The sequence below is a fragment of the Chelonoidis abingdonii genome, chromosome 1, assembly GCF_003597395.2.
Source record: "Chelonoidis abingdonii isolate Lonesome George chromosome 1, CheloAbing_2.0, whole genome shotgun sequence".
In the NCBI taxonomy this organism is placed as follows: domain Eukaryota; kingdom Metazoa; phylum Chordata; order Testudines; family Testudinidae; genus Chelonoidis; species Chelonoidis abingdonii.
In genome coordinates, this window is record NC_133769.1 from 359,170,706 (window position 1) to 359,182,943 (window position 12,238).

The window sequence follows — 12,238 nt, forward strand, 5'->3', positions numbered from 1 at the left end:
TGGCATAATCACTGCTAGCGTACATAACATTAGTTATAGCTGCTCTTTGTAGAGTATTCTTATTTCAGTAAAATTAATGGTCTTTTAACAATATTATAAATAATGAGCCATGTACTATAAGAAGCTTTGAAGATTATTTTAAAATCATTGATGCATCTTTTACAGCCTGGTCAGATAAAAATGATGGCATAGCTGGAAAATAGTAAAGACCATTTATTGGTAAAGAACATAAGCAAGTATCTGGAAATTGGGAACACTCATAAATCAGATTTTATATGCATCATAGGCTGTTAAGGAAATTGGCTAATATGCTTTTGAAACTGAGAATTATTTGATAAGTCACAGAGAATTGGAAAGGCACAGAAGACTGGAGAAAAGGAGATAGGGTACCAGACTTCAGAAAAGGGAAGAAAGATTCTGGCAAGTACTTTAGTCGTCTGTTCCTATGATGTAACCTTCCCCTGTTTGTCTTTGTTCACCTCCAATCATTGTGTTTTTGCAATGAAATTTACCAGGTGCTGACAACAGGTGCAGCTGAACACTGTTTAGCTGCCAGTGTAGCCACTTCCCTCTTTTCTATTCTATTTTCCACTGGGACTGTGACATGAATGTTAAATCTGTCCAGGATCAGCTTTTTTTAATACAATCCTGGGGAGCGAGGGGGGGATATTTTATATTTATTTTTAAGTCATCTTGTTAAACTTTTTCTGTCAACTAATTTTCACAGCACTCCACCTGGTATGCAAGTTTGTTATACATGTTTTAGAGATGGAGAAATTGAGGCAACAGGAGGTTAGGTGAATTGCCTTAGATCAGTGAGTCAGTGACACAGTTGCAGATAGAAATTAGGAGTCCTGATACTGTGGCTGCCATCTGCTGGCCAACAGGAAAAAGGCAATGGCCATGGTCATAAAGACAATGGAGCTGCACATATTGATGCTTTGAATTTAGTCTCTAAATGTTATCACATTGTACAGTAGTTGAAAACTATTACCTTTTTAGCTACAGAACATTGACAGCATAGGCAGAAGCAGTGTAACTGAATAGCTATCTAATAATAATTGCAGAAAAGGGAGTTTGTTAGAATAAGAAACACAGCTAGTATTCATTTCTAACTAAACCTTTAAGAGCTGAGGAAGAAGAGTTACCAGCATGGACTTTGATAGCCTTCCACCATTCTTGCTCCCTCTCACTTTTCAAATGTGGTGACCACAAGTAGGAAAGTGGGTACAATTGTCCTTTAACCCCTGAAATGAGCTTTGGGCAATCTTCAGAAAGATAAGACTCAGGCCAGCAGAGTGAATCTCCCTGAGGGGTATGAAAATACTACCCATGTTAATTTAGGGAAGAGAAACCTGAGAATAAATTCCAATCCAGGCCTGCTAGAAGCCCACTGTAACAGATCATAGCAGAGTGTTTTGGTAGTGTCTTCAATTTTTCTTTCTTATGGAAAGCAGCAACACTGCAACATTTCAGTTTTTTGCACCTAGACTCTAGAGCCACATTAGTTATAGAGGGGGGGGAGAAGTGTTGTATGGAATTGTCCAACCAATAGCAACCTCTGGGGGAAAATCCTTTCTACATTTTATCCCTGCAGTTGGTGCAGGATAAGAGAATTAACATGTCAAATACCATGAAATTAAATGTGAAACCACTGCAATCCATAGGGTGTGGAAGTTTCCCCCCCCCCTCAAATACTGTTGCAGAGCACTGCAAGGTCTGGAAAGCCATTGATCTGTACTGCTATTTGCTCCTGAGGGATACTGACATGGAGGTGTAATACAGAATTGCCAGCATGTGGGCTCACTGGGGAGGAACAGTCTCCAAATTGCACAGTATGGTTGAGATGCTGGGACATTGGTAAAGTAAAAACTGCCTGTGCTGATAAGTGTGATGGCTGAAAAGGACCACTTGTGCTATGAACCCAGGGGATGTTATTTTAACTGGCCTACATTCTGTTTCACAACTCAATTTCCTATGGTGCTAAATGGAAAAAAAAATTACAGTTTGTACCAGGTTTTTATAATGTAATTTAAAATAAAGTCAACTTAAAATTACAAAAACATGCTTTAAAGGGAGAACAAGCTAATGTGGGATTACACCTTGTAGGCTATCCCATAGAAGGTGAGTATCCACCCTCCAGCCACCGCCTTCTTCCCTCCATTGCACATTGAGCCTAGTATTAGTAGTGGTTTAACTGATGACAACTACAGTAGTCTTGGGAATGTGATGCCAGGTGGCAAACTTAAAAAAGAAAGCACAGAAAGCCAGGAATATAATACAAATAAAACACATGCTAATATAAAAGAGAAAAGCAAAAGCAGTGGAATGTAGTAAATTCAGTGTAATGTGTAAATGTATATAAAGAAAAAGGTATGCCCTGGAGCCTGATCGACTCAAATGTACTTTGATTTTAAGCTAAACCTTGGTGATGAGTTTAGAGTCAAGCTGAGAACCAAGTGGATAAGGTCTTAGAAGCCCTCCCAACACTGGCTCATGGCAAGCTACATTTTTTGTTTTTAAATTACTGAATACAGAAATACAGCAGTGAATGTTTGTGTGCTGGGGTCCTATTGTATGAAAGTTTGGGCAATTAGGTTAGTAGTCATTTCATCTCACACTGAGTTCTGAATCCATGTATCTAAAATGCAAGGAAAAATATATAAGCAAAGATTTTATTGAGAACAAAACACCAGATTTAAAACAAATTATCTGAAGTGTTAACCATATATAATTTACCTCCAGAACACTTGTAAAAATAAGAGATTAAGAAAAATATCTGCTCAGTAAGGCTTAATTCATTCAATACCAAGTATTTTTATAGTACAAAAACAATCTGATCTGTTCCTACAGCAAAATGAGGCCTGCAGCGTAATCAAGGCGAGGAATTTATATTTCAGTGTTTAAAAGGCAGATTTTATTCATCCATAGCTTTATATTTCTGAAATATTGATGAAATTTTGTTTTGCTTTGTGGACAATTTGACGCATCATCCCTTAAGTAAGCTTGGTGTGAACAGATTTTTGATTATGTAGGACTGTACTGAGTAGCAATTTCACTTTACCAGAGGGCAGATTTAAAAGCTTACAAGAAAAATAACTGGACAGCATCCAATCTGTAAACAGACCAATATTAGGTCAACACTGATCATTTGCTGACCTCTTATCTTGAGTCTAGGTTACAGCTCAGAGTTCAGTTTTGCAGGTCTCACTATTTTTTTATTTAAGATTTTAAATGAATTAGTGGTGAGTCATCTCTTTTTTGTCAGTCACCTTAAAGATTCTGGAAATCCCTAACAGCAACATGTCAAATAAAAATAATTTCAAATGTCTCTCTGGCTGTTCCTAAATGCATTATAGTGTGTGCTGGGAGAAAGAGATCAGGAGGTTGCAACACTTGCAGATCTGGACTAAGGCAGACTAAGTATGTTGAAGAGGTGATATTTTTTCAGTTTTATATCTTACTAACACAGCAATACTTGGATTGGCTCTGAAGTAAGCCCACTCCTCATCTTAAATTGAGAGGAAATTTAGCTGAGATAAGGCTAACAGCCAAGAGACTACAAGGTCATTTGTAATATCTTACATATGCACAGCTATTTAAAACAAAAAAGGCAAAATGTGCTTATCTGTGGCAGTACTACTTACTCTGGAAATTAACCAGACTCACTACAGGCAAAATACCTGGTGGTATCCATAAAATATTCACCTTACAGCTTTTTTAAGTCTGGGTGAGGTTACTGTTTGTTTGATACCAGAATCTAATAGGGCAAACTCTCCTGACTGCTTTGCGAGAGTCCTGTGCTTCAGTTATCTCACTTATGTATAAAACTTGTTAACTTGATCCCCTTTTAAACCTGCTAAACATAAATGGAGAAATACAATCAGCCCCTCTACATAAAATTTTAAACAAAATTATGTTTTTGCACAGATGAGAGGGGGCAAAGTGTTTGCTATGTTAATTATATTATAAAAGCATAAAGAGAAAAATGTACTATGACAATGCAAACAGTACTGTGGAATGCTCACAACCTGTGAGTGGTCTTCACCACAAGCAAAGGTGGCCTCTGACCAGTCTGGCCTGGTGTACAGCAGCAGTACATTTTCTGAGGCAGCACAGCTGCTCTGCTGGTTATTTTTTGTATAGCAGAAGCCTAAACGTGCCCACTGAGAGCTCTTAAAGAGACATCATAGAGTCACAAATGATTCAGGCTCTCTGAATAGTCATCAGAGTATATTGTCTGATTGATTGTATTGATTAACTCTCCTATCAGACTCCTCATGCTCATAATACTGACTAGTCTTAGGCAAAGTTAACAATAGAAAATGCGCTGCTGTCAATCCAGGACCAAGAATTAATTACTTAGTACTCAGAAAAAGAGTGGACAAAAATAATTGAAGTATGGGCCTGATTCTGCAACTTTTACTATCATGCAGGATTGGGCCCTAATGAGCCAATAAATGATAGTGAGGTGGCAGGCAGCAGATTCCTCACAAGAAGAAAAGGTGGGTTAGTACTTATCAGTAAAACATCTTTTTTAAGAGTGTCACCTCTGCATGTTCACACTTGTGGGAAACAGTGCCTCTGGGGTTGAGCTTTGTAATTTTTCTAGCAGGTAGCATGCTTTGGGGCTACGTGCCCCACCCAGCCCAGGCTACATATGCCACAAGTGGGAATATGCAATGATCATTTCCAGAATAAAATTTTCAGAATCCACCCCCTCTTGTGGGTATTATATATTGATGAGTCTGATGTAATTAAACCAGTAGTGGCAGATATCTGAAGAATTTAGGTAACTTTTGTATCTCTCTCTACAACTGACATTTTTGATAGGTTTAGAAGAAAGGTCAATGAATGGCATTTTGGATTAAATTTAAAGGGACAAGTTCATTTTGCAATAGTGTTTTTCTTCATATAAATGGCTTAACTGAGAAATATCTAATAAAGACTTTCATTCTTGTTCTCACCATACCAATTTGTTACTGTAATTCAATTCTACTGTAAAGTTTTGAGACTGTATTTCAAAACATAAAATCATCTGGAAAGCCTGTAAGGAAATCAGTGTTCTCAATGCCTGGTAGCCACATGTCTTCCCTCTATGTACTGTGTTTCTGCAATTCAGTTCTGTTTTTAAGAGTCTCTTTTTAACACACGTAGTTCTAGAGTTCACCATTTTAAAATATCTCAGAATATCAGAGGAAGGATTTCACCCCACACAATGGCCACAAGTACTGTACCTGATGGGACAAAATACAAAAACGCAGTTAAGTAAGTACATTTGAGGAACGTACAGTCCAGGTTCTATGTACAGTAAAAGATTTTAAAATATGTTTGAGAGTCTAAAGGACAGTGGAGACTGCTGAAAAAAGCAATTCTTTGTAGAAAGGGACATGCAAATTCAGTGTCTTGCAAAGAATCACAGCAAACATGGTTTCCTGCAAAGAGAAATCTTGCAGAACCCCTGTAGAAGATCACAGCATTAATTAATTCTTTCCTGTCAGATTTCTTACCCTAAGAATAGATTATTCAAAACAGAACTTTTTTGGAAAAATCTACTTTTAAAAGCCAAACAGAGCGCATGTAGTTTAACTGACTTGAAAATAAAACAATAATCCAAAAACTTTGAAGTTATGTGCCAAGTGATCCAAGTAACGAGGCTTAGGAGCATTCAGCACACTGACTTCATTTACTCTGTCTCCACACACATCCTCTTCCAGTTTTCCATACTTGGACTTGCCAATTTCTTTTCAAAGCTAGTGATGTCACATTGGATCTGTGGTGGAGGCAAGAACTGATATGTAGAAGTAGAGTACATTAACAGGGCTTTTTAAAAATGAGGTACTGTCTTGTGCGATTTTGCTAAGTTGCTTTTTTAATATTCTCATTTTGTAGTTAAAAATGACATCTTACCACTACAGGCTAGTTCTAGCCTCCAGTGAGGTTCCATGACAGCTGTGACATCACCAAAGTAGAGCACATTTCGATTTCATGGAGTGGAAGCTGCCAGGTCTGGACTTTAATAAGGAGGAGGAAAAGGTACCTTTTCACATTAACACCACACTGGGTGTTCTCCTATTCTTGTTATTTTGAGCAGTTAGCCCAATACTTAAGAAAAATCCGGCTTTCTTAGTTTTTGTGTGTTGTAATTAAGCAGTACAGAATCTAACTAACTGGATGGATACAAGCTGACCAATTTCTGTCCATTTTCAAATTCTCTCAGGCTATTTTTTCTTTTTCACAGCTCACCCTCCCTTTTAGGATCTGCCAGAACCCAGCACATGTGGCTGATATTTTGCTAGAACCTCTACAGTCCTACAGTATGTTGCACATCTCAAACCACTAGAATTTTAAAACTGAGGCACCAGGGCCAAATGGAAGGCAGCTATATCAGATTGGAATATCATTCTGGCAGAGCAAAGTAGATAAGGTGTGTCAGTTTAAAACTGACCAGTTAAAATGGATCTGCCTGTATTGCACACCAATTTGGAATTTTGCCATTGTTCCTTTCAAAGCACCCTGCAAGCATACAGACTTTAAATGTGTACATTAATGATCACACAGTCAAAGCAAATGATCCCTCACTTTTCTTATAAGAAAGAAAATCCCTCAAAATAATAATAATTCCAACAGCTGAGTTAATATGACACTAAGGCTGAGAGATAAATCTGTCAGACAATTGAAAGTTATGTTCCGTACAACAAACCTTCTTAAATCATATGTATGTCAGGAGATGTGCAAGATATCTTTTATTTTGACCAGCTTCTGTTGGTGCAAGAGACAAGCTTTCAAGCTGACACACAGCTCACGCTTGTCTCTTTCACTAACAGAAGTCGGTTCAATGAAAGATACAATCTCATCCACCTAAGTCATATGCACTACTACTATATGGCAGGAGATTAAAAACTCGCTCTGTATGTGCAAGGACAAATTATGATTCCTCTGGGAACCAGAACTTTGAATGTTCTGACTTGAATCAAGTTCTAACCTTAACGTTGCATTAATGTAGCTTATTGGATTCAATTTGAAATGAAAAACGAGTAGACTGTGAAAATAAAGGACAGTGATTTCTTTCCCTGAATCACATGTTGTTACAATATGTTTTTTTAAGTGCAAAAAAGCGTAAAGGCACTTACCTAAGGAAGGTGCCATCCAATACACTAGTGAATAATCCCAGAATTTTTCATGGAAACAACTTGCATGTAATGAAAAGGCCAATGCTGGGTTAAATATTGCTCCAGTGAGGTTTCCTCCTGCAATAAGTTTTAAACAAAATTAAACTAAACCATCTCTCTTGACTTGTATTTCTTTGAGCGGAAATATTTAGTATGGGGACACAAATGTTAATCCATGATACTACATTAAATGTGTGTTTTGTTACATTGGTAATAAACAGCACTAGCAGAACTGATTTTAAATAGTTTAATTCTGATTTGGTTTGTCTGGTCAGGTGAACTGGGCAGAACTGTTTTTTTAAAACAAGTTTTAAAAAAAACATCCTCTAACACAGGCTATAACTCAGCCCCCTTCTGACAACATCTGAGTTTCCAATGTAGATAGTGATAAGCCCTATCTCTGTGACTGTCCTTGATTGATACTATATAGTATCAGTTCTTCTGTGAGTGCCCCCTGCACAGTCAGTCTCTTGGGATGTGCTGACTTGGTGCAACTAGAACAGTGAAACCTTCTGTAATAGTTGCATCTCAGCTTCTCTCCTATATGTTTCACCATTGACTTAAGCTTAACGTGGTCCAAACTGAACTCCTTACCTTTCCTCTCACCTCTTCCCCTTCATTTTCTGTCACTAGTGACAATACTACCATCCGCACTGGCTGAAAATTCTCAATTTCTTAACATTTGGATATTTCAGGGTTGTTTTTACAAACCACACAATTTTTTCGTACAATTATTTAATTTATCTGCCAAAATAAATGAACTACAAAATGTTCTTGGAATAGATTTTGCATTCTCAGGCTAGGTCTGCACTACAAAGTTCAGGTGAATTTATAGAAGTCATTTTTTTTAGAAATCGTTTTTATACAGTCGATTATGTGTATCCGCAGAAAAAATGCTGTAAGTGTATTAAGTCGGCGGGCTGCGTCCACAGTACCAAGGCTAGCATCGACTTCTGGAGCATTGTACTGTGAGTAGCTGTGGCCTGTTAGAAGTGCCTTGCCCCTCCCCTCCCTTCCCATCCCCAGATCCTATGCCAGCAGTTAGGGAGGTGTGGCTACAGGACGATCATGGGCACCATTGTCACCTCAGTTCCTTCCAACTACCACAACATTAGGCCACCTTAGAGCTGTTTGTCTCTGTAATTAGTGCAATCGTCTAAGAATAAATAAAATGTCAGTTGCAGTGTTGTAGTAGTTATTACAATTACTTAGTAAAAAAATTAAATTAATCATTAAAACAACATAGTTAACTTACTGATCATGACAGAGGTCAAAGTGAAGAAGTACAGCTTCAAAAAATGTGCAGTTTCTGGCAGTCTTTCCTTCCTTCCTATCTAGCAGATCATTATCCCTTGAGAGCGTATATGAGTGGCTACCACTGAGAGAACCTTGGAAAATACTCTCAGGGCCAATGATAGCCTGAGCAGGAGCACTCTGTATTGTTAGTGGTCGTGTCCCAGAGTGAATCTGAGACATGGTCTATGAGCAGGTATGATCAAGATGTTAAAATAGGCATCCTGGAAGTCTAGGGCCAAAAACCAGTCTCCCTGTTCCAGTGCTGGAATGATCATCAATAAGGTGACCATCTTGAATTTTTGAGCCTTGACAAACTTGTTGAGAGCTCTGAGGTCTAGTATGGGTCTCCAACCTCTCTTCCTTTTGGGTATTAGGAATTGATGAGAGTAGAACTCTTGTCTCATAGATGCTGAGGAGCTGGTTCTATAGCTCCTAACAGGAGGAGGCAATCTCTCTCATCATAGCGAATTCTCGTGAGAAGGATCCCTGAAGAGGGAAGGGGAAGAGTGTTGTGGTATGGGTGGGGAGGTAAAATGAATGGATTACCTGGTTCAAACAATCTCTAGGACTTATCAAGTTTGTCAAGGCTCAAAAATTCAAGATGGTCACTTTATCAACGATCATTCCAATGTTGGAACAGGAAGACTGGATGTCAAAAAGCTGATGGTGGATGTCCTTAACTTCCTCCAGTGGTATCAGGAGGGTGTCTGCCACCCTCTTTGGCAGTTCCTGGATGAGATGAAAGTCATCTGTCCAAAGATGTTGGGGGAGGCATGATGGTTTTGTTTGGAGAAGAGGATATGGTCCTCGGTGTCACTTCCTGCTCAGTACTGGCTTCCTGTTCCTCTATGTCTTGAGGCGGTTCCAAAGCCCTGGATGCTACAGCTCAGAGGGGCTACCTAGAGGATTCTCAGGCAAAGCCTGAAGCTTGAGAGAGTCCCAGTATGGCCATTGGGGTGACATATAGCCTGGTGGTGATGCCCATGAGTGGCTGTACCAAGATGCTGGCGATGGGGTCATCTGTGGGTATTGGGCTCACTGTCTGAACCCTCTCTAGAGAGCAGAGGGACATGGCATGGCAGCGGGGATATTTCCCATGCTTGGTAGAAGCTCAGTGCAGAGGTCTCAGTACCAAGGAGTGGGGACTAGGGTGCATCCAGCGTGTGGAGGTCACTGGAATGGTGGGATTCTGCCAGTACTGATCATCCTGGCATCAATAGTGATGCCAGGGGAAGGAGACCTTGTCCACACTGGTCTTTCTGGTGCCAGGTGAGCTGTCGCTGGCAGCTCAGAAATGGACTCGCATATAAGGAGCGTCTTTTTAGAATGCTTATTCTTGTCCTTTGGTACCCATGACCTGGTGCCTGTGCCCATCAGGTCCGTGGGCCTGTCAGCGATACCAGTTGCCATCGGTATTTGTGAGGCATTGGTGCCAGACTGAGATGGTCTGAGTGCTGAAGATACTGAGCAAGATGGTGATCGCTTACGGCTATTTTTGGGCTCACTAAGGGGACTTCTTCCTCTCTCTCAGATGATTTGTGAGAGGGGTCCAGAGCCTGTTTCTTCAACCCACATCCCTAAGATACTAACAAATTTATATAAGCATAAGTTTTCATGGGCTACAGCCCACTTTATTGGATTCATAGACTGGAACATACAGCAAGAAGATATTTATACATACAGAGAACATGAAAAGGTCTGTGACCTTGTCCTCACCCACAACTATTTCGGCCCCTGTTATGACTCATTGAAGAATGCCAAGGCATATGACTAGATCATGTGATACTGGACTCCATCTTGTGCCTGTGCTTTTCCCACAAATTTTGCTGGGGAGTGAGGACTTTGCTTGGAACAATGAAGTTCCCTCCACATGAAAGAAGCTATAAAATGGGGAAGTGATATCATCACTTGGCCTCACTCCCCCCACAACTCAACACCTGGAAACACCTGATGAACAAAGACTGAACAGGGGAAGGTGGTCCCAGGCAGGAAAGAGGGAAGATTGGTTAACTGTTTGTAACATCAGAGTGAGACACTGCTTGATTCAAATCCTGTCTAGTTTACAGAACAGATTGTGGTTTTGTTTTGCATGTTAGGTAATCTACTTTGATCTGAATGCTATTACTTATAATCACTTAAACTATCTTTCTGTAGTTAATAACCGTTTTATATTTTTTACCTATAACAGTGTGTTGTTTGAAGTGAAAGGGAAATTTGCTCAGGAACAGGGGCTGGTGCTTTGTCTTCTCCACACTGAGGGAGGGGCAGACTGGGTAATAACTTGCACTGGTCAGGCTTCTGACCAGGGAAAGACAGTACAGCTCTGGGGTCCTAGGCTGGGGAAAACTGGCTGGAGCCTCTCTATTGTTAGTTCATGAGTGGCTAGGAGAAGCATTCTTGTAACTGAAGCTGGGTGTGCCCCTGCGTCTGTATGGCTATATAAGTGCAAGACCTAGAGGACTGCAGCTTGTCACAGCCTCATAGTATGAGAGGGGGCCCAGACTGGTATGCCAAAGGACTCAGCCATACCCCAGTTCCAGGCTGCACCCCGGGAAAGTCCGTCACAAGCATTTATAGGGACACTACTCAAAGAAGAATCAATGTATTAGCTTACCCTTATTTTTTCCAAAACCTAATATAGATAAGGAAGATGCTAGATTATATTCCTTGAGATGAAAAAAGAACACTCTCATATTACCTGGATAGAACTAAAGACTTCAGATCTTCTCTCAGGTTGTTTATCTCCTTATACCAGTTCTTCAAGGGTAGGCCATTTCAGCTCAATCGTTATCTGGATGGGTAAGACTCTGTATTGAGGAATGTTTTAGGAAAGCTTTGCTTTCCTCTTATGAAAGTAGAATTAATTATATTGTAAAAATAAGAATGGATTAAAGAAATGTTGTATGTACCTTTAAGCAGAAATAAGAAATGTTGAAATACAGGTGCCAGGAAAAGAAACATTAGGCATAAACAAGGGTGCTAATGGCGAAATATTAACAGAAGATCGGTAATAGTTAAGTAAGGAAATAAGATATGCATGGCTAGCCCAGGTAAAAAATGAATTTGTGGAACCAGTAATTTTTGTCATGGCATAGCTTGACCAAAAGGAGGTTGTGAAAGTAGAATTATTAATTGTAAAAATAAGAATGGATAAGAAATGTTGTATGTACTCTTAAGCAGGAAATAAGAAGAAATGTTGAAATACAGGTGCCAGGAAAAAAACATTAGGCATAGACAAGGGTGCTAATGGCAAACATTAACAGAAGATCCGGTAATAGTAATAAGGAAATAAGATATGCATGGCTAGCCAAGGTAACTTATTAGATTCTGCTTCCTTTGTTATCTTGCTAAGTGCTCCTCCTTTTATCTGTAATAAATAGATAGTTTGTGTCTTGTATGGTCTCACATTATCTGGGTGTATTAGCAGAGCGCTGTGCTAATAAAACAGAGTGGTCTGACAAACTGTGAGTCCTGAGTCTACTTGACACTCTCCAGGTCCTGTTCGAGCTCATAGTACTAGAGGAATGGCTTTTGTGCAAAGTACTGCTTCTCCTCAGCTGGCTCAGTCCTTTTTGCCTGGAGACACAGCTTGGCAAGCAAAGTCCTTTCCGGTCACACACGGTCTGGCTGATCCTTTTCTCAGTCAGTCCCTTGCTCGGTTTCTCTCCCCTTCTGGGGACAGAGTGCAGTCTCCTTGCTAGAAGAGTTCACGACATTTGCTGCATACCTACTCACTGGTAGCTTCTCTGCTTCTCTCACTCCTGCCCCTG

At 39.8% G+C, this 12,238-nt stretch overlaps 1 protein-coding gene across 2 annotated transcripts in view; it reads right to left on the minus strand.

Annotated features, from left to right (window-relative positions):
* Positions 1-2,385: 2,385 nt before the first annotated feature.
* Positions 2,386-12,238, minus strand: part of AQP11 (aquaporin 11) — a 31,726-nt gene continuing 21,873 nt past the window's right edge. Inside the window, exons 2-3 of one of the 2 annotated variants that reach the window (XM_032770866.2) lie at positions 7,134-7,250; positions 2,386-5,773 (exon numbers count right to left, since the gene is read on the minus strand). In XM_032770866.2, the coding sequence (XP_032626757.1) occupies positions 5,763-5,773; positions 7,134-7,250 (128 nt within the window). In that variant the 3' untranslated portion in view covers positions 2,386-5,762. The remainder of the gene's footprint in view (positions 5,774-7,133; positions 7,251-12,238) is intronic. The other variant, XM_032770865.2, reaches the window with a different exon arrangement.